Here is a 23,498-nt window from a genome sequence, read left to right as displayed (position 1 = left end):
TCTCAAAGAGTTGTGTATTCCCTGCAAGTGGATAAGTGTGCTGTTGCACTGAGCCTTCCTCTTTTCCCAGATAACTTGATCTCTGAATATGTCAGTTGGATGCCATTTCTCCTACTCCTGAGTAGTACTCTAACATGATTTGTGAAAACATCATTTTGGTTTCACTGCAGTCATGTACCCTTGTGTCAGTACTTTGATTTTGCTTCTGATACATTCTTACAGATGACTGATATTGACAGGAAAATCTATCGTGAACTCTATGCAGAACTGGTACTAATATAGACACACTGCACAGGATTTTCTCAGGTTCTTCCGTCTTTATCAGGTGCTTTCTGCATCAAAAAGAATGGTGAGAAACCGCTGAGTTTTGCTAGTCTGCCTCACAGTAGCACTTTAAGGCGAGACGTCTGTATGGGCAGACAAGGAAGAAAATGGTGTCATAAAACTTCTGCTGAATGAAAGGGCCTAATGAGAAAAAAGAAATTATACTAACTGAACTGTAATGTATAACCTGCCTTTCTAGAATCCTTTTTTCATTTCTTAAAATATAACATTAAAGAAGATGATATTTGTATGAGATTATATTTGAAAAGCTGATTTTGGTTTCTCTAATTTGCTTTCTTTAGACAAATCTTGTGGAGGTTGAAGATAAGTTTACTTAACAAATTCTTGCCATTTGTTTGAGCTACATTAGCAGTATCTTTGAATTCACCCTATTAATTTGTATCTCTCATATTAATGCATGGATAGGGATTGACTCTGGGAATAGAAGTATGTGAAGACCAATCCAGCATTTAGGAAATAAATATATGACTCTCCAGAAAGCTAGAAAATGTTAGATAATATTTGTGTTCATTTGCAATATAGCCACGGAATCATAGATGTTAGATCCGAGAGCATCCAGCTTGATCCCCTAATTTTCTAGATATGAACTCTGAACCCAGAGAAGATGAGTGATGTTTTTAAAGTTATGCAGGTAACAAAAATAAAATCCTAGATCTTACTAATCCTCAAATCAGTGTTCCACCCACCACACTACACAACCAAAATATTTATATGGGCTACTGGAATTAAATTTAAGCCCGTAAAAAATCAATTTATGGATGAAATCCCAGCATCAATTGTTTCTAATTTTTATTTTTATATTATCAGTCTCAGTCCTCCGAGAATTCCTTATTTTCTGTGTTTCCCTGAAGGGTACCTTAAATATCTTGGTTTTGATTCAATATCACACTGAAAGTATTTACATTCATTTATACTTTGTGTCCAATCAATGTATAAGAGTTTAGTTTGTCTACGAACTGTCCAATATCTCTTTTAAATGATAAACTGAATGGCAAGGATATTGATGATCTCCTGTTTAGTACAGTCCATGTAAAGTAACTTTTGGGGCCCTAAATAAATTTCTTGATGTGAAGTTTTACTTCTTTCAAGTTCTTTTGTATAATAATATATTTGCACTCTTGGGCAGCCTCATGTCTCTTACGTGTGGCACACACTGGCTGCGGGCATTTGCTAAATGATAGTCATCATAATAGGAATTATTATTACAGCCCCATTCCTTCTGTTTCCTTTTATGAAGCCCACCGCCCTTCTACCAACTAGCGGAAGAAGCTGATCACATGGAAAACATTTTATTTTGATATAGTCTTCAAAGGACTGGTTTCAGTTAATCATATAATATAACATAATTACAGAATTTGAAAATTGGAAAGAACATGGGAAAGCAACCTCTTGTGCCTACTCTGGTAAAATATTTTAAATAAAAGTAAAGAAGTCCTCAATAAGTCTTCAACAACTAATTAGGGTATAGCCATTAAAATTAGTCCTTTTGTAAATGGTACAAATTCTTATTACTGCAGTGGCATCACATGACTTATATTTATGTCTCCTATGGAAAGATTAATGTCATGGGTAGTATATACAGAAAAAGAATCTGTTTTCGTAAGATCTTTTAATAACCACCTATATTCTTTTGAAAAATATTCTTTTGCTTCCCCTGCTGTTTTTAAAAGAAATAATTATCATGCAATGAAAGGAAGTGTATGATATCAGAATTCATTAAAATTCATCTTGGGAATGATTTGCCTTGAAGGATAAATCGGAAAACAAATGTTCCCAGGCAAGTCGAAAGTCAGTCCACGAGGTTTTACTTGCCACTGCTCATCAGAAGTGAATATAATTGGGCAGGGGGGTGAAATTAAAAACTTGGCTTCCAAAGAGATGTTCCCGAACTCAGATAGAGGCATAATCTGGTGCCTGATTACATTCACAATCTCTATAGAGGAGAGTTTACATTATACTGATTCTGAACTGGAAGTCTTGAGCTGGAAACTCCTTTGTTACTAAGAAAATTTCCTTGAGAAATAAACTTCTTGGTTCTATATACCTGGGAAAAGCACATTTGAAGAGAAGGAACCAAAAGAAATATCCAAGTCAGAAAGCTGCATGCCATTCAGGCAAAACCTGGTTGGAGAAGAAAGCTGTTCCCACGATTAGGGAGCTTCCCCAGCCAGCCTGTAGGTGGGTGTGTTTAACAGAAGGAAGCAATGGAAACCTGCCTGTCAGCCAGCCTTTAGAGCTAATTAGCTCAGCACACAACAAAGATAAGTGAGCCTGGGAGGAGGGCCCCCTGAGGGGTCTTTAGATTCTGGGAAATGTCTGATTGGCAGATGTTAAAAGGGATTCTTTGGTAATCCTGTGCATCAATGAGCTGCACAAATTCAGTCCAGGACTGCAAGAATTCAGGCATGAGGACACTGTGCAGCAGGCTCACACAGGCAGACCCGAGATGGACAGAACCTTGGAATCCTTGAGACACATCATTGCCCAAGTCTTGCCTCACAGAGACCCGGCTCTAGTCTTCAAAGATTGTAAGTACTGAAGGAAAAAAGTTTTTTTTTTTTACTTTTTAAGAAAATAGTCCTAAACATCTAGTCACATCCTATTTAAGTATGATTTCTTCTAAATCTCTGCAGTCGTGTGCTGCAGTCTAAGTGATATTTAACTTGTTCCTGACTTCAGTCAGGAGAATGATTTCATTTCATTTTACCTACGAGTATTAGTTGCTGGGTTATTTTGTCAGTGAGACATCTTGCTAGGGGTTTAAAAGTCTCTCCTAAAATCTAAGACTTGCCTAAGACTTAATGGACTTTTCCAGATGCTTTTTTTAAATAAAGCAAGGCTGATTGCTATTGATTAAAATAAAAAATAACTAACATATGAAAATAAAATATATATTTACTAACCTGTTTAATCTTTCATAACATATTTTAGTTATGTTAAATCAAGTGTTGTGTTTTTCCGAAATTTTATTTTTTGCATCAAAAGTTAATAAATCATCACTGAGCTCTTAAATTTTGGTGATGAATTATAACACGTTAGTTAAAAGACTTGTAAAATTAGATATCTTGCCATCTCTGCAACACCCTTCCCCTCCAAAAAATCTAAACCTCTATGACAAAGTTATTTCAAAATCATTTTTAATAATTATGAAAAATAATCCAATCAAGCTTCCCAAATCTGGCAATACTATTAAACCATTTGTCTTGTAACTTCATTTCTGGAACCAATTTGATTTCCTGCTGCTGCAAAATAGACTATCTTCCCGTTGTATCTTATCTACAGTGGGTTTCATATTACAAAGAGCTTCTGAAATAGAACTTTGCTATGGAACTGCCCAAAAGGTAAAATGAATGTGGGTTTTTTTTTTTTTTCTTTACTTCAATAGGTTACAGCTTTCCTCTTTGTAAACCTCGTTATGTTTGTCTCCATCAAAACTTCAATGGTTTGGATTTTTCCTTTCTGATTGCTGAATAATGTTAGTTTCCAGATGTCCTTTTAGTTTATATTTCTCATATGTGTGATGAAGAAAAAGAAATGTCAGGCCATTTTATTCTATAAATTTTCTTCTTAGAAATTAAATTATAACCCATCTGCCCTCCAAGGCATAAAATGAAAGCCTTCTCTTCTCTTTCTCTACTTTCCTTCCTTCCTTCCTTCCTTCCTTCCTTCCTTCCTTCCTTCCTTCTTCCTTCCTTCCTTCTTTGTCTTTCTTCTTCTTTCTTTCTTGCTTTCTTGCTTGCTTTCTTTCTTTCTTGCTTTCTTTCTTTCTCCTCTTTCTCGCTCTCTCTCTCTCTCTCTTTCATGGTCTTCATGTGTGTGTCAATAGCTATGTTAGAACTAATAAAATCACTCCCTACCCCAGTCTAGCCTTGAGTCTATTCAGGTTTGGTATGTTTCTTTAAGTGAAAAGGGAGGGAAAGAATTTCTCTCTCTTACAATAGAACTGAATTCACTGGTGAAGGGTAAAGAGCTCTTGACCAGCCCAGAGCTTTGGATAAATTATATAAGACCAGGTCTTATCCTGAGGGTTTGGATAGTGAAAGCAGTAAAAAGAAAGAAAGGGGACTTTTTATACTGAGTTCATTGTGAATTTAAGAAGTTTAATCTGAAATCATGGCCCACTTTTTAATATAATTTAATCCCAGAAATTGTTTACAGTTTAGCACAGAGAATAAAACAGAAGAATTAAAATAAAGCATATAGTATATTATGTTCTCTTATCCAGACCTTTGAAGGAATGCTTTCATGTGGAAAAACAAAGGGGTGTACTATTTTATGCATTTCATTAACATAGAACCTAAATTTGATGAGATAGCATTGCCTGCTTACCCTAGAATGGGCTGCCACTCTGCGACTGTTTGCATGGCTTAAAGGTATGAATATTAAACTGCTAATCCTCTCCCTTCAGGTGTTTCTAATCTGAAAAATGAGTAAATGAAAGTAAGCCAAATGGCAAATTTCTGTACCAGGAGTTTTTATAACATCAAAACATCCAACCACTCACCATGCTCATGGAATAAATGGGAACAGGCTTACTTTCTGGGACAGGACATCAAAAGTAGGCCTGGGGCTATGCCATGCCTTGGCAGCCTGTCGTGCACGTGCCAGAGTTTAGCAGCGGGCTCATTTTCTTTGGCACACCTATAAGTTGCTGCCACCACACTCCTGTTTTACATAGCCTATAAAAAGCTTCCATCTGCTTTGAATGGCAGGTTCTGAGAAGCCTCCTCCTCCCCGACCTTGGTCCAGTCTCTTCCAGTAGAAAAGGGCTAAGCACTTCAGCACATCACTGGCTGCCGATTGCTTAAGAAACATTGCTACCTTACTTTCCTGAAAGACAAAAAGCCAATCCAGGAATTTTTAAAACCCAGCACAGCTGAACACCGTAAGAGTGCTTTTCTAAATTTCTCTTCTGTAAATGCAAATTTACATTTTTTTAACTCTTTAGAAACACATAATACAGGTGATAAATGATCATTTGATTAATTTGTTATGCTCAGTTGGATTTTAATATTTTCAAAAACAAGCAATTGTAAATTGAATTTTCTCTTCAAGTTGGTGAGGAAAAGCACTCAGAGTTTGCTGGTCTGAGACCAATGTACATGGGAATAGTTATATTTATTTAAAGAAATAAAATTTGAATGCATTTCTGAGCCAAGGAGGCCTTCCAAGTGGCATTTTGCAATTCATTAAATCTCTCATTTGTTTTAGACAAGGTGTTTATATGGCATTGTTGTGGTTTTTTTTTTTTTTTTTTTTTTTATTCCTGGAAGAAAATGAATCTCATTAACAATTTTTTTCCCTTTTCCATATTTTACATCTCAAGTGAAAAATAATAGAAAAACATTTTAAATAAGGCGGTGCTCTCGATTTGAAGTTTGTTCATTTAAGCTGTCACAGGACTGTTTCGCACTCCCCGAATGTCCCCGCCTTGTAACAAGTATTATCAGTAGCACTGGGAGCCTCTACACCACCAGATGGAATCTCTTCACAAAGAAATGAAGGTGTATGTCCCTGTTGCCTTCCACTCTTGACTTTGTGCAACATCCAGTTTCTTTGTATATGTCGTGTGTCACAAACATGAGCAATCCTGAAAGCAGCCCCATCCCATCTTTTAAGAGTGTGTGCATGAGCTTACTATTTGTTCGCCACTGTTGGACAGTTTCTCACATGCTTTCTCAAAGGAAATCACCACATGATTTCTAGGTGGCTGCACTGGCAGATCCTACTCCAAGTGTTAACGCTTCAAATTACAAGAGCACGATATACTCTCTGGCCTCTTGCATCTGTCAAAGATTCCATCTTTGAGATCTTGTGTCATCTTTGGGCTCTTTCTTCATTCATAGTAATGCTAGGATGTCAACAACTCATCATGTGATGATAGGCACTATGCTAGGAACATTTATTCTTCACTGCAAGACAGTAATATAGGCATTATTGTTGTTTATCCATAAGGGAACTGAGGCTCAGGGAGGTTAAGGTGACTTGCCTGAGGTCACACAGCTAGTAAGTGACAGAGCTGGGGTTCAAATTCTGTCTTCCAATTCCTCACCTTTAGCCACTACCAGCCATTGTCTCTCAGAGGTGTTAAATGACCATGTCAATAGCAATATCTGTTAGGAAAACAGAGGGGGAATTAAAATGAACTCTCCTGGAGGTATGGAGGGAACCCATTTAATAGGCACATCTGAACAGGAATGTGACAGCGAATGAGAGGAGAAGGGTGTTTTTGAGGAGAGAGAACAGCTTGTCCCAAGGCAGATCAGGCAATACAAGAGCAATGCCCTGGGGGAGGTGGGGGCAAGGTTGAGAAGGCAGGTGGAGTCACCCTGAAGTGCAGGCAATAGGAAACCATTGGAGTTAACAGAGCTCCTAGATTAGTTCTGGAAGTTTATGGCCTTATGTTGCATTGGGGAAAAGAGTATACTGGCATCTGTTGGAAGTACACTTCCTGATGCTAAATTGGGCAACATTTATAGCAAGAATCCTTTTGCCCATTCAGACAAGATGCAAGATTTGTGAATGTAAACATGTTTATAGGGAGAAACCACATTCACTAACTGAAGGCCAAAAATCAAGACAAACTTTCCTAAACAGATTGTTAAAAAGCTATGTGAGTTGTCATTAAAATCATGAGAATGTGTTGGTTCTGGCATTGACTTATAAAGTGATGTGTTGGACTTCACCAATATGTTTCCTCAAATTACATAATGAAAAAAGATAAGATGGAATCTTTACTAAATTTGCACAATTAGAAGAAAATTTGTCACAATTTCAGGTGCATTAACTCTTCCATTTGGGGAAACATTTTTCTGCATGAAAGGTTTTATTTGTATCAGGTAGGTGAATACGGCAAAAAGTACATTTTTACTCTTTGGAAATATTAGACCAGACTATAGAGCTATTAAAAACATGAATCTGGCTGTATGCAATGTTAAAGAGCAAAAATCCTCAAGAGTCAAGCATTTTCTCCATTTCATGCTTTTTAGAGTAGTTATCTGAAATCTATAAATTTAATGGTACATTTATGGTTTTTGCATTTCACAGAAAAGAATGGAGTAGGATGTAAGGGATAAAAGTATGTGTGCACTAAAATCTCTGCACATATTATACTGCATCCCACCACGTGAAGTATGCCTGAAAGGATATGGCTAAAAAATCCCTCCACTGCTCACTAGCTCGAACGATTGCATCTTAATTACAATAATTTAAACTGTGGATGTCTGGTCTATTGAAGTAAATTCAAAGGCTAATTTTACTTCAAAAAAAAAATTCACACTAAGAGATAATACCATTTTTATTTGAATTATAAGAAGAGAAAAATGCAGATTTCCATTCAGATAGCACTGAGATAAGCACTATTCTCCTTTTTTTCAGTAAATATACATTTGGCAGAGTTTAAATACCGAGAGGCTCAGCCCCAGAGGAAAATTTTTCAAAATGGAAAAAAGTAAGCGGCTTCTTGAACACTTAATGGCCACATCTGTCCTAATACATTTATTTCTGAATATATAAATAAGATTTAACAAATCAAAATAAAACGTGATTGACACTCATCCCGTGATCAAATCAGGTGCCTCTTCCTGGTGTGCTGTCTGTTCTCACTATAGGCTTTTTTTTAAACAGTTAAGATTTGTTAGCCTGAACTCAACTTTAACAACTTCTGAAACTCGTGTGTTAAGTTACAGCCTATAATAGGATACAGCTGCACAAGGGTGAGTTTCTAAGTTATGAATTTTCTGTTTAAATGATATGGTTTTACTGATTATGTGCCACAGATTGATTTAAGAAATGTAAGACAACTTTAGAAGCCTTTCATAAAAGAATCTTCTTTACTTAATACCCTTCATATTGAAGTTTTAACCCCAAAGACTCATTTCTTTTTCTCTATGTTCAAATGCTCCTATAAGTTTAGTTTGTAAAGGTAGTTAAAACAATCTTATTTTAAAAGAAAAAGAAATAAAAAGAATCCTATTGAAAGTTTAACATTGACAAAACAGGCAATTATTACACTCTGTAGTTCTCTACTCTCTCTCTGGCGTCCATGGAATGCTGTTTGAATTATGGTTTGGTTTTGTCTTTCCTGCTGCGATGATAATCAGTTGATCCCTATTTTGATCTCATCCTGTTAGGCAGCTGTGGGAACCCATCATTTAGTCACCACTCCTTTGGCACTTGTGGCCCCCACTAGGTAGTTTATGTTTCTCTCCTGTGGCTCTGCATTGTGAGTTATAGCTTCACTGGCATGTTTTTGTCCACACCTTAGTTGGAAATTCCAGGAGGGCAAAGCCATAGCTTGCACTTCTATGTAGCTCCCATGTGGCCAGGCACCTAGCAGGTGCACAATAGACCTGTTTTAATTGTTGGTTGGTCGGTACCCTCTCTCGCAAAAGGGGAGGAAATTTTTTTCCGTTGTCAGGTATTCTTCTTTATGATGAAATAAACTGTACTGAGACCTTCTAAGTCATCATCCACTGACACCTTAATCACAGCCTAATTGCATGCAGGGTTAATTTGACAGTCAGATGAGACGGGAGAGAGAATGGAGTAAGAGGGAGCTCTGAAATGAACACAGTCACCTCAGGTGACTTCCCTGGAGCGCGGCCGCAGGCTGCCCTTAGTAGAACAGCCTGAATCATCCCATATACCACGTTGTTACAGTGACTTAACATTCACCCCCAGGATCTACCCAACCGCAAGTCACCAAAGGCTTTGCATCTCTTTTGGGCCAAACTCTGTGCCTTGTACATAAACCCTCATAAGAGAGCTGTGGCAGGGCTTTGAAGAGCTTCCTTATAATGGTGTTCCCAGGGAAAATATCTTATACATACACCTAAAGCCACATTTGCAAAGATTTAACTATTTTAACTACACAGAACTGGTTAAGAAAACAATGTGTTTTTTTGTTTGTTTGTTTTATTTGTGTGTTTTGATCCTTTGTTGGTCATCTACAATCAGCAGTCCTACAAAGTCTCTTAAATACAGTGCATTGTCAGTGCTCAATGGAACATGAGAAGACATATTCTTCCTGATTGGTTAATAGATTACATCAGGTTTTTATTCCACATAACTTTTGTGATTGTATGACATCGTCTTACCTATGGTGCACATATAAACCACGCATGGGAACTCAAGCATGCTGCTGCTGTTTAATTCTGATATACTTAATGACTTTTTATTTTAATTTGCCTTTGTATGATAATTTCCTCTTGCTTCTTCATAGTCTCTCCCTGCTGTCTTTAAAAAAAAAAAAATCACCCTTCCAAAGATGTTAAAATAAGTGTTATTTGAATTTCTCCACCCCAAAGTTCAGCAACTTTAAACGCTAAAGATAAAAACCAGACCAAATAAAAAAGGATGTACTTCTTGCATATTTTGGAGAATCTCCTGAGCAGCTAACTTTGTAAAACATCAAGAGGGTCATAATTCCCTTGAAAACAGTGTTCAGGGTAGAGGACGGGGATCAGATCAGAAGAAAAGAAAAAGCAAACGAGAAGAGACACAACCAGCCTTCCAGCTGCTGTAGGAGTGAGACACCAACTCTGAAGCGATACCAAAAATACATTTCTCTGTTGGGAACAAAACAAGACTCCAAGCTCTCTCAGTCCTGCTGTGTGGCTGTGCCTACCTTTGAAAGAGTGTCTACACAAAAGAAAAAGGGGCCCAAGTTTCCAGCATGTTATACCTGACACACAAGCTGTACCAGCAAGATTCCGTTAGTGTGGTCAAACCTTGGCCAAGCCTGGGGATGGTTATAAATGACTAGACATTTGTAACAATAGCTGGCTCTCTTGATCAGTGTCCTGGAGTTCACCAAGCCACTCACGCAACACAAAGGTACCCCATTTTGCAACCCCACTTTGCATGAATGGCAAGTGGCATCACACTTGAGCTTACCCCCAAATTATTTGGGGGTCTTTTTCTTGCTTTTTCCTCAACAGAACTAAAAAGTCACATTGGCAAAAACAAGTTCTACATGATTAAATTTCAAGCCTAGAAAATACTAATTAACTTTAAAATATCATCTGCTAAAACTAATTTAATTGAAGATTATATTAAAACATTACAGAACATAAATCCATCTGTTTGGAGGCAAAGTATCAGTCTGAAAATATGTTAGTCATCTAGAAAGCTTCTTAATGATTTCTCCTTAAATGATAGCCTTTTCAATTTGTCTTTAATTGTTTTTGGCAAGGTACATTTTACCTAGCTAGAATTTTATCTTAGGTAAGGCATCAAGAAATTGGTTCTTTTTTCCTGAAAGATTTATAATATACTTTTATGATTCCTTTTTACAGACAAATGATTGTCTTCTATGCAGGACTTATAATATGTGATTGAACTGAGCAATGAACTATAATATTTCCACTTTCCTGAAGCATAAGCAGTCATTAAACATTAACTTAAAAATAAAAGTTAGACGCTTTCTATAGTTTTTGCTAAGAGCATGTCTATTGCCTTTAACATCCATTAGAAAGTGAAAAGTTGGGATAAGCATTCATGTTTCCAGGTTTTGAGGCATCCATTTATTTCATCCATTTGTGCAATTCCATCCATTTATTTTTGGGTTCTTAAGAAGTTTTGACTTTACTGGTGAATGATACCAAAAGAGCTTTCTCTTTTCTACCTCAAACATATTTTGGAAATGAATTGAATAGCACAATGTATACAATTAGAGAATTTTCAGAGTTAGAGACTATTTTTAGAATGTTTAATAATATGATTTCCAATCCAGAGTAGTCAGCTTCAAAGACGCAATATACAAGCATATAAACAAACATGCCTTTTCACTTCTTCCTCCACCTTTTCTAACCACTAGTGATAGCTAACACTCTAGGGCTTCCTATGCTGAAGCTCTCTAGTCTGAGCATTTTCTATTTTAAGCCTTACAGCAACCCTGTGATATAAGTATTACATTTTACAGAGAGACCTGGAGAAGTTAGGTAGGCATCTCACAGTGGTAGAAACAGGAAACAAGCCCAGGCATTCTGGCTCAAGGGTCTATAATTTTAACTACTAAATAAACTACCTGCTTACTGATAGAAGGTGGAGAGACGAGATGCAATTTGAATTGCATTGTGTTTGAACAGTGCCTTTTTTTCAGGACCCTCCTAGGACATACCCTGTAATCCAAGGGATATTTACAGCCTCTACATCTCAGGATTCCCATAGGAAAACAGACATCACGTGTCCCTACCCGCATCTCCACTGTGTCCGACCCATGAAAATGGTCAGCTCTATATTTTTAGGGTAAAAGCTCTCTGAGTGCCCAGTTAGTGTTTCCCTTCTCTGAAAGGCCTTTGTGCCCTTTCCAGGCTGCCGAGGGAGCCCTCTCTTGCTAGCTTCACTCCTTACCCACTTAGAGATTTTTTGCCCAAGCTCCTCCTAGAGGAACATTCTGCCTGAAATAACCCAGATGCAAAAGAGCAACCACACATTCTCTTCCAAGTGTCTGTGTCCTTCCTTTTCATGGAGGGAACAGCCACCACAGGCAGCATGACACTGTAGTAAGGTGTCCCCTTGGGTAAACTTGGGACACCAAGGACAATGAGGTTGATTTTCAATCATTAAAAGAAGCTAAGTTCCCTTCCCTGTCTCTTGCCATATCATACCCCCTTCCTAATGTCACCCCTTCTCATCACTCCCTTATATCACTCCTCAGCTGAAGCATTATTGTTTTTATTATTTGTCTTAGTCTTTTGTCAAATAAAACCCTCACTGTTATGGGAGCACAATTTCTCTCCCTTCTCCCATCCTGGGCTACATCTCATTTCTCTGAGGTGGCTCAGTTTAGGCCCTCCTTTTCTAACCACATTCATTTACTTGTCTGGTTCTATTAATTTAATTATTGTGCCATAAATTTTTAGGTTTTAAATATCACTTTGAAATCATCTCTGTTGTGTATTGTAGTACTCTAACATTTTGTTCACTAATTATATTAAGAATACATTATTTTTGTAATCAGATTGTAAATCTCCATGAGCAGAAGTCTGTTTTGAACTTCATTTTTACTCTATATTATCAACATCACTCTCTCCAGAAAAATTATGCCAGTGCCACATAACTAGTTAATTATGGTGTTCTCTTCCACTGGCCCCACAAGCTACCTTCAAATCCTTTTCAACAGAGTGCCCCAGGCAGTCAACATAAATGGATTAGAGATGGCATTCTAGGACAACAAGTACTCATCCCCCACCATTCAGGGTTTTCCTGTTTATTCTGAAGGTAAAGTCCCAGCTATCAAGCGACTAGCAATGACTTCTGTACTCTGACCAGGCTTCATCTTTCTGCACATACTCCACCATCTGCAGCTGAAGAATGGCTGCCACCACCATGTCCGTGTTGTGTGGGCACCGTGGTGGTTTATACATGAAATCTGCCATTCCAGAGGGAGTATTGACCTGTCCATGAATCACAGTGACCTCACTTACCTTCTATACATTCATTCAGTTGCACTCAAACTGTTCGGGTACGTAGAGTTTTCATAGATTCCAAATGAATTAACAGCTGTGTCTAGAGGAACAGTCCTGTGCCAGATACTAAGGGGCTACAGAGAAGAATGAACCAGAGTCCCTGCCCTCTAGAATCGCACAGTCTACTGTGAGTTAAATAACAGAAACTGTACTCTGTAAGATGAATTATCACAAGATGATTTAGTCCTCTGGCCAGAAGGAAGTCCAGCCAAGACTGACTTGATAAATGTAGCCTTTGCTGAAGCTGATTAAGGATTTCTGCTAGAGTGAGTCAAAGGTTGGATGGTCAAGATGTTACCCAATGTTGGATATCTTCATTTGTCAACTGTGTCCTGTGAATACCTCAGTGCTGAAATTTATAATCAAGAAGAAAGCTTGAGGAAAAGGAAAGTGAAAACATCATTTATGAGAGACTTGCTTGGGGATCTAATTACCATTCTGAAAACTGTCATGTTCAGACTTCAAAATAGACTGAAAAAGCAAATAGCCACACTAATGTCTATAAACAATATAGCATATTGTCTTGATGTTGATACGCAAAATATTCAAAATGGCTGAAAAGATTTATCTTAGTCAGCCCAGGCTGATGTAACAAAATGTCACAGATTGGGTGGCTTTAACAACTGAAATTTATTTCTCCCAGTTCTTGAGGCTAGGAACTTCAAGATATCAAAAGATTTGGTTCTTCAGGAGAGCCGTCTTCTTGACTTGCAGATAGTTGCTTCCTCATTGTGTGCTCACATGGCTAAAAGAGGAAGCTCTGCTGTCTTATTTTGTTCTTAGAAGGGCACTAATAGGAGTAACAAAAAGGAACTGGATTTTATGCTGTTATCCCTAGGATAAAGACATTTTCCTTTAGTGAGCATTGAGACAAAGTAGAAACTTAAAAAAAAAAAAATCTTGACTAAACTTTGGGATAAACAATGCATGGCCAAAAAAGATGTGTGCCAGTCTGTAGCTTCCTGACTCTGAGGTTGAGAGCACCATCAGTCAGACTTGACCCTGACTTTTGCTTATGCCCCTCTGCCCAGAAAGCCTGTGTCAAGCCCCTCTCAGTCTTTTGTCATTTCTTCTTGTTTCTCTTGTGGTCTCTCCTATAAACATCTTTCCTTGAAAGAAGGGACTATATAATGGGATGCCTAGTTACAGCCCCCTCTGAGGCATACAATCAGTGGATGTTTATACCATTGCTTTAAACCAGAGCCAAGTGTTGCCTGAAGATTGATCATCCGCATACCTGTTCATATGTACATAGACTGTTCACTCAATGTGATAGTTCCAAGCTGGAAACATGTCATATCACTTGTATAAAAAAATATTAACCTTTGCTTTCTTTGACTTTGTAAAGAACAAATGTCAGAAAAATGACCCCTGGGAGCCCTGGCCAGTGAGGCTCAGCTGGTTGGGTATCATCCCACAAAACAGGAGGTTGCTGGTCCGATTCCCAGTCAGAGCACATGCCTGGGTTGCAGGTTCAGTCCCCTGTCAGGGCACATGCAAAGGCAACAGATCGATGTCTCTCTACCGATTGATATTTCTCTCTCACATCGATGTTTCTCTCCCTCTCTTTCTCCGTCCCTTCCACTCTTTCAGTAAATACATATATACATACATACTTTTTAAAAAGAAAGAAAAATGGCCCCTGGGAAAAGATAAGTAAAGTAATTCTTATGAAGCGCATTGTTTGCCTCTCCTACCAACAAATGCTACTTATTTTCCATACTTTTCATGACACTTAAATACTCAACTAACATTTCTTATGCCCCCACTATGTTCCAGACATTGTAGGAAAAATGATATAATTCTTCCTCTGAATATCACTCTCTCCAGTGGAGATAGTCATACATGAAAACAACCTAAATTTCATCGCAGTTAGGGAGTATCTCAGAACAAACAAAGAGCATGAATTATACGCAGATAGAACTAGGTTTAAAGTCCCAGGTCTAAACTTTAGTAGCTATATAATTGTACCCTGAGCATCTTTTATTTCTTATATATAAGTTGTGGATGATAATATCTATTTCTAGGGGCATTGCAAGGATAAAATAAGAAAATGCATAGTACCTGGCATATAATAGGTACACGATAAGGGAAATGAGAAAACTTTTTCCTACAGCAGGGCTTCTCAAACTTTAATGTGCATCGGACGGCCTGAGAATCTTGTTAAAAAGCAGATTCTGGTTCAGTAGGCCTGGGTGCAGCCAGATATCCTGCATTTCTAACAGGCCCCCCAGTGATAGCCATGCTGTTTCTCAGAGAACTGCAGTTTCTGTAGTAAGGATTTAGAGATTTTGTTTGTTTGTTTGTTTTATTTCTAAGGAGCTGATACTGGAGGTGAATCTTTAAAACTGAGTAGGTGCCATCAAGGAAGATGGCAGACCGTGGAAGAAAGGGCATTCCCAGAAGAGAATGGAAATACAGGCCTTGCCAGTAACATAAGAAGCCTGGGAGTATGAGGGGCCTGGAAGGTGACTTGAAGACGGAAATTTGGAATGAGAAAGAGTATCAAGAGATAGGGTTTTTAATGCCTTACCAAGGAGTTATTTACCCTTTAGGTAATGAAGGACTCACAGAGAGATTTAAGAAGCCGTGAGTGACTTGCTCGACTATGAGATTCCCAGGCAACAATTGGAGGTTTGGATGGGAGGATGATTAGAGTCAGAAAGGTATTGTGGTATATTTGGTGAGATATGAGACTATACAGCAAAGGTAGGTAAACTGAGAAGAAGTGGTATTTACAGAAGACATCAGGATATGGAATCGACAAATCTTGGGCATTTATTAGATATATAAAGAGGAAATTAAGGTTTCTGACAGGTTTCTGATCCAGTGATGTAGGTGACTGGGTAGATAATCACATCACTTTCTAAGTAATGTGGGAGAAAGAGAAGAGTTTATAGGCAAGAAATTGAGCTGAGTTTGGAAATATGTTGAATTTGTGTGATATCCAAATGAAAGTATTTACTAACAAACTTGGAGTTACAAGAAACCGTCAGTGTATTTTATGGTAGGCAAAGTTATGGAGATAGGTTCTGTCTTTGAAGGAGAACAGTAGAGAGAAGCAAGAAAAAACAAGGACAAAATTCTCATGCAAATCAACATGAGGGGTGGGCAAAAGGAGAGACACCCACAAAGAGACAGAGAAGAAATGATTAGATATAGAAAAGCAGATCAGGGAGACTACTGTTAAAAAAAAGCCTAGGGATATGAGAGTTTCGAGAAGAAATTAATCAGTTGTGTCAAATGCAGTTAGAAGTCAAGTAAATAAGGACTGAAAATTGGGAATTGGTGATATTTGCCAGAGTGGTTTCAGTGGAATAATACAGCAGGGGTGTCCAACCGGCAGTACACGGGCCACATGAGGCCCAGGATGGTTATGAATGTGGCCCAATGCAAAATCATAAATTTACTTAAAACATTTTTTTTGCTCATCAGTTTTCATTAGTGTTTGTTTATTTAATGTGTGGCCCAAGACAGTTCTTCTTCCAGGGTGGCCCAGAGACATCTAAATGTTGGATACCCCTGATACAGGAAAGCCAGATATTCTTAGGTTAAAAATGAATGAAACATAAAGAAACAGTGATTGTAATGTAGAATATTCTTTCTAGGAACTTGGTTATAATGGGAAATTTTTAATAACTAGCAGCCAGAAATAGTCTCAATATTGTTTCATTTAATTGACTGATTCATTCATTCATTCATTCATTCATCCATCTATCATCGTGAGCATATTTATGGCAGTCAAAGAATGTGTAAAGAGGAAGCATCTAAAAGATAGAAGGTCAAGTGAATGACTCATATAACAACGCCCAGGAGAAACAACCCCAATTCATTTGATACCAGAGGAATTAAGGTGGAACTGGGCACTTGTGCAGATGGGTCACTTTAGATGTAGGGTTGGATATCACATGCTTGGCAGCCTGGAACATGGAGGCAGGGTCAATGCTGAGCACTGAAGGTACAACTGCAGCTAAAAACTAATCTTTGTGAGGAGGCCTATCCGCAAACTTGGATGGTTTTCTTTAGCAGTACTTGACCCTCTGCTTGCATTTTCTTTGATATTGTCCATGAATCTTGTTGTTGCTACTTCAAAAAAAAAAAAAAAATAGAGGAACATGTTTTTCATAAATAGAGTATCCTCTGATATACCGATCTTTGGTATTCCAAATGGCAAGCTGGACTTCTTCCCTCTGCACTCCATTCATCTGGTTTTCTAGTCGTCAAGAGGAGATAGAAATAGGAAGATGGATTGTGTGTGTGCGTGGACATATGTTGCACTCTTTAGAGGTGATGACATACATAGGACCATCAAAGAAATCTTCCAAGGTTGCAGAATAAAAAATGTGAAATCTGCTACTTTGATTCATGCAGAAATTTTACTTGCTACGTACCTTCAAACTCTTTAATCCACATTGCTTAATGTGCCAAAATTCTTATGTTCATTTTATCCAAATAATCATGAGTCTTCAATATCCAACTGTAATTCTCAGCTGAACATTATTCAACAACAAATTTACTCAAAATAGCCGCTAATATACTTTGTTGACTATCAGAACAACAGGCCATTGGCTTTGGTTTTAGGCTTTAATTTTCAAGACACCTCTGCTGAATCCTTGAGGTCAAATGCAAGTAGAAACAGAAATCAACCTACTTAAAATTCTTGTTTTCTTGGAAATAGGAGGAAAGGGAGGATGAGGACCAGAAATACAGAAAATCAAAGTTCTAATTCTATTTTGAGTAACATTAATTAGTAGAAAATATTATTTTAAATATTTTTGAATGAATGAGAAAGTTCTGTAATGACCAATCTCACTCGGACCACCTCAACATGTATTTTATTGGTTATTCAATTATCCCTTCGTATAGTCCTACATTTTCCCAATTTCTTTACAAACCATGTCTTAAAAACTAAACACTGCATTTTATCTCGATAAAGCTGGAAAGAAAAAGGAAATAAAAAAAGTAAACACTGCAGTTGTTTTCTTTTTAGCCTATAATTAATTTTTCTTTATTGTTATTCAATTACAGTTGTCCCACATTTTCCCCCACTGCTCACCCTTATCCTGCCCCACGCCCACTCCCACAGTTAATCCCCCCCATTGTCCATGCCCACGAGTCCTCTATTCATGTTCCTTTGCTTGCCCCTTCCCCTTCTTTCCTCCATTATTCCCCTCCCCCGTCCCCTCTGGTCACTTACACAGGATTTCAATTCCTTAGGTGTCTCAGTAATTTTCCTGAACTACATACACACCGTGAAGCTGATCAGTGACCTAGGAAATGAAGCAAAGGAGGAGCAGGCACTTTAGGAAACAGTTTGAAAGGGGATGTGCAATGTTTTTGCCTCCCGGTCAAACTCTGTGACTCTCTTGACTCCCTGAAAAGTATCAATGCCCAGCATTTTGTAGCACATCCAGGAATGTATTCCAGAAAATGTCAAAGGGCATAGACACTATATTACACAAAGGACACTTGAAAGTACACAAATTATTTACTCTAGAACTTGAGAACATATGAAAGTTGTTTGTGTCAGTATGTTTTCATATGCAAGTGAGAGATACCAGCTCAAACTGGTTTAAGGAAAAAATCAGATGGGTTGGCTCAGAACCTCAAACTCTGCCACCAGAACTTAGTCTTTCTTTGTCCATTTCTTAGTTCTACCTTTCTCTGTGTTGGCTTTCTTGTCAGCATGCTTCCCCTTTGCTTGGGAAGCACCACACTTAGCTCCTATCTCCACGCTCGCACCCCGCCCAGCAAAGCAACTGAAAAAGGAGAACCTAGGCTTCCAACATTTATAATACAATTCTTGGACTTACCAGCTCTAGATGACTTAGCTTTGGTCAAATTCCCACCCTCAGCCTTGGAGAAGACATGGTTGAAGGAAAGATAGTTCTTTAAGGAAAACCTTTGTGCTATTTCCATAAAGAAGGGAAGGAAGCAAATAAATGGCAGGCAGGCAAAAACAACAGAATCCCTACATTGCCTTCAAGTTACATGGTGGGCTCTCGTGTGGATAAGGGGATAAGCTTCTATGAGGCCCCAGAAAGTAGAAGGAGACCCACTTGCATGAACCTTACAGGAAAGCAGATTTCGGCTCACTCCCAAAAAGGACCTTTTCACAGTGAGAACCATTAGCAGTTGAGTTAGGCTGCCTCAAGTTGTGCCAAGTGCCAGGTCCTCCCACGCGTGCAGGCACAGGCCAGATGGGCATCTGTCAGGACTGCTGATCAGGGAATTCCTGCATTAGGCAGAGCTTTGCCTACATGACCTGTAAGTTCTACAATTCTATTATCCTTGTTAATTTCCACAATTCAATTTGCAGTACAGGATAAACAAACCAACCTAATTTGATCTGGAAATTCTGCAGGCTATCACAGGTCATTTAATCTAAAACATATGGCTGTAGCCATTACTATGTTTTCTGAAGTCATCCAACAGACGTGGTCCTTAACAAGGTCTCCGTGTTATTAGTTTCGCTTATGGCTTTTTCCAGCCTCCTGTTTATTATACAATTGCCTTTCATTCTTAAGATTGGGGTAGAGAGAAGCATGAAAGAATTTTTTTCTTTGTGCCTTTTCCCTCTTAATCCTTATCAGAGGTGGGTCCCAATTCAAATTACATTGCTTACATCTTTATCTTTGAATTGGACTTTCACTTTGCAGGTTTATGAATCTGTGAGACATGGGAGCAGGTGCCATGGGTAAATATAGGTCTGGACAAAGTTCATTAAGGCAAATTTTCAAGGAAGAATGAGTGATTTTTTTAATTTGGTATTAAAAATTAATTTATAAAGTAAATTTAATATACTGCACTGTTGTCAGAATTAGGATACCAAACCATCTGAGCCACACTCATCAAGAAATAAATGCAGCTGTACTAAAGAGTATTTGCTTCTTCCACAAGTGAAAGCATCCCTCAAATCAAATTTTGTCTTGCCAGGGTCTGTCCATCTTAATAATGGATTATGTTTCTTATCCTTTCCAGTGAATGTTGTGTCGATGTTACAAGAATTTTGGGAAAGCAAGCAGCAGCAGAGGGCTGCATTCCCAAGTGAAGGCGTGGTGGTGTATGAGTCTCTTCCATCTCCTGGGCCCCCCTTTGTGAGTTACGTGACCCTTCCGGGGGGCAGCTGTTTTGGCAACTTTCAGGTAAGAAGCAACCATAAATTGGTTTGTCAAAGTTTATTGGGTTAATATAGAATAAGGTCTTTTCTAAAATGGTAACATTATAAGTTTTCTTGGTTGCAGTGAAAAAAGTTGTGTCATATTCCATTATACATGCAGGAAAATTGGTCAGATGTTTCAATTTTTAAAAAATAGAAGTACTGTATTTTGTATTGGGGTATCCTCTAGTAATTCTTTATGGAAAGTGAATTTTATAACATTTTATTTGTCTGATAGTTGCTGCCATTTTTCTCAAAATATTTTGAAATATACCTTAAAGAACAAAGGAACTTTGGCAAAATTTTTCCATCATGGCCCTTCTGTCCGTTGAAAGTTTCCACACCCATGAATTTTGTGATCAAGGACTAATCAATCTAATACACAGCAAAGCATGAACCAACAGCAAAGATTAAGATTTACAGAGCTGAGTTCAGGCACTTTTGCTAAGTTCAAGTTCTGCCTCTGAGTAACTATTTACCTTTGGAAAATCAATTTAACTTCATGATCTCCTCAACTTTGAGATGAGGAATAATACCAACAGGGTTGGTCAGGAGTCATGAGATGTACATGCAATGTGTTTAGATGGTACATAGTAGGTTTTCCCACTATTGTTTTGATAATTATTATAAAGACTTACAGTTGGTTAAATGTTTATTATGTTTATGATGCATGATGATTAATTTCTATTGTGTATCTACTCACACAAAAACAATGGCCTACATTAACTATCAACATCTGGTTATCCAGTGTGTGTAACGGATACTCATTGAGTGACTAGGAAGCATCAAACATTGGGCCAAGTGATGAGGTTATGGTTCATACCCCTCTAGGAAATCAATGTACAAAAATATTATAGTAATTACATGGAATTATATTTGAGGGTCAGTGAAAGCAGAAAGGAAGGAATTTATCAGTTTACCAGTCACCTCTATAACTGCCTTTTTAGTGAAGTAAACCATTTCTCAGTTTTCAGTAACTGGCAAAAATGCCTTATTTATAGTTTATGAACAATGTGAAACTCATAAGTATTCAAGTTTCACTCTTACTTTTGACAACTAGGAAGCCCAGAGTCAAATTTTCAGTGTATCTCTTTGTGGTGTAAGTCTGCAGAACTTAATGTCATGTAATGTTGGGTTAGTCAAAAAGTCCATATGGTTTTTTCTGTAAAATAAAAGACACATTTCTCATTTTCACAAATAACTTAATTGATTTGGATATTTTGAGTATGTTGGCTGTCTCCCACATGGTATAACTTTGATTGTTTTCAATTAATGTTTTGATTTGATTGCTATCAACTTTATTGGCCTACCTGATCATGGAGCATTGTCCAGGGAGAAATGCCCAGTGTAAAACTTTGCAAATCACTTTTGACACATTCGATCAGTTATAGCACCTTCTCCATACACTGCACAAATCTTTTTTGTGTGTGTTTCCGTTGTGTTTTTACCTTTCTTGGAGTAATAAAGCATAAGGTTGCAAATTTTCTTTCATCTTCAATATTAAAATGACTACACAAAAATTCACCAATTTTGATAAGTTTTTTTCAATGCATGTTGATATGACAGCTTTCATACCCAATCTAACAAAATTGTTTCAGATAAAGTTAAAGACAGCTAAGTGCTACTAGAGCCAGCTTATGGAAAAAACCAAATGCACTTTTTGGCCTACCCAATATTTACATTTCTACCTTAGTCTCCCTTTTAACTTAGTGTGTCTCACTCATTTATGTTGTCCCATTACCATTGTATCTGTTTTATGTTATTTCAAATACTTCTGTGGAGTGAGGGGAGGATATAGTTTAATAAGAGGGCCCACAGACATACGTCTGCCTAGGAGGAGTCGAAGAAGGATTCACAAGGCAACATGGACAGTTGTGGGTGTCTTTGCCAGTCAGTAGAGGAGGGATGATGTTCTCAGCACAGAGAACAGTGTGTGCAAAGGCATGGAGGAGAGAAAGGCTCAAGCACTTTCAGAATTTTGGGAGCTTACACGTGTGTGTGGCAGGGAAGTAGTGGGAGATGATGGTTAGGCATCCACATCAAACCATAGGGATCTTCATGCTTTGCAAAGGACACCAGGTTTTATTCTATATAAAATCAGCACCCCTGGAGGATTCTGAGCAGGAGAGTGATCCATCCAAATGTGTTTCAGGAAAATTACTCTGGCAGTAGCGTGGGGTAATTTTAAGGATAATTTAGAAACTGCTGTTGAACTTCTGACCCAGTAGTCAGTGCAGCCCTGCCTTCTCGCACACTGGGCAGTGGTCACCAGTGGATCTTGACCTCTGAGTAATGAATGTGAATTGCCTGATGAGGATGATTTGGAAGTGGGTTTAGAGTCTCAGAACAGAGCTTGATATAACCCCAGGCACTCAGAAAAGAATGATAGGCAGGAGAGGGAGAAGAAGGCAGCACTGAGGAAGGGATTCCCTAATGCCCAGGAACCTGCCCACTCGTACAGAGCTGCCATCAGACTTCCTGTTTCAGGGGAGACCTCCTAGGGAAACAGACCTGCTCAACCACAGAGCAAGGTCTTGACAGCCACCTAAACAGATCTACTTCTTTGTCTATGAATGTCAATGGGTAAAGATTACTAAACATTTCAGGAAAACTAAAGGCAAAATAGAAAAGATCAAGGCAAGCAAACAAAAGAACAGAAATTATTCAAGTAGCAAAAGACATAAGAGAGTATTACAGTGAGTATCTTCAAAAAATAAAATATCTATGATAAAATATCTATGATAAAAGTAAGCAGGGAACAGGAAATTTAAAATATGACTCCCAAATTAGAAAAATAACTAAATAAATAAATAAACAAACAAACGAACGAACGAACAGTAAATAGACACGTGGACATAGATCAGAGCCAAATTAGAAAAGGAGCCCTGACCAGTGTGACTCAATTGTTTGCATTCATCATCCCGCAAAACAAAAGGTTGCCAGTTAGATTCCCGATCAGGGCACATGCCTGGGTTGCAGGTTCTGTTCCTGGCTGGGGAGCATGCAAGATGCAGCCTATTGATGTTTCTTTCTCATATCAATGTTTCTCTCCTTCTCTTTCTCCTTGCCTTCCCCTCTCTCTAAAAATGAATAATAAAATCCTTTTAAAAAAATTAGTAAAGGATAACAAAGTAAAAAAATAAGTGCACTTAGAGAGCACAAGACAAAGAGTTGGAAAACGATAGTACAGAAGACATGGGGATAAATCTCAGAGGTAAATATTAATTTAATAACAGTTCTAGGAGGAGACAAAGGAAATAAATAATGGAAGTAATTTTCCTTGAGTTAAGGAAAAGCATAAATTTTTGTATCAAAGTGGCCCACCAAATTCCAAGCAGGATCATGACAAAACAATCACTCAGCCCCATAACTGTGTAGGACTTAGGGCCAGCATTCTGCTTAAAAGATGGATCAAGGGACTTTTTTTATACAGCAATTATACATTGATCTCATTGTTTATTTGGTTTTTTAAAATTTTTTTCAAAGACTTTATTTATTTATAGAGAGGGGAAGGGAGGGAG

General features: G+C 38.0%; 1 protein-coding gene across 2 annotated transcripts in view; it reads left to right on the top strand.

Annotated features, from left to right (window-relative positions):
- Nucleotides 1-23,498, top strand: part of LIX1 (limb and CNS expressed 1) — a 50,084-nt gene continuing 26,586 nt past the window's right edge. The window contains exons 1-3 of one of the 2 annotated variants that reach the window (XM_054578290.1): nt 1-35; nt 2,728-2,873; nt 19,800-19,963. In XM_054578290.1, the coding sequence (XP_054434265.1) occupies nt 2,792-2,873; nt 19,800-19,963 (246 nt within the window). In that variant the 5' untranslated portion in view covers nt 1-35; nt 2,728-2,791. Of the gene's footprint in view, nt 36-2,657; nt 2,874-19,799; nt 19,964-23,498 lie in introns of those variants that run through there. The other variant, XM_054578289.1, reaches the window with a different exon arrangement.

The sequence above is a fragment of the Pteronotus mesoamericanus genome, unplaced genomic scaffold (assembly GCF_021234165.1).
Source record: "Pteronotus mesoamericanus isolate MK-2021 breed Mesoamerican mustached bat unplaced genomic scaffold, CSHL_Meso_final contig_50, whole genome shotgun sequence".
NCBI classification, from domain to species: Eukaryota; Metazoa; Chordata; class Mammalia; order Chiroptera; family Mormoopidae; genus Pteronotus; species Pteronotus mesoamericanus.
Note: the sequence above shows the minus strand (reverse complement) of the source record. Positions and strands in the feature narration are given on the sequence as shown.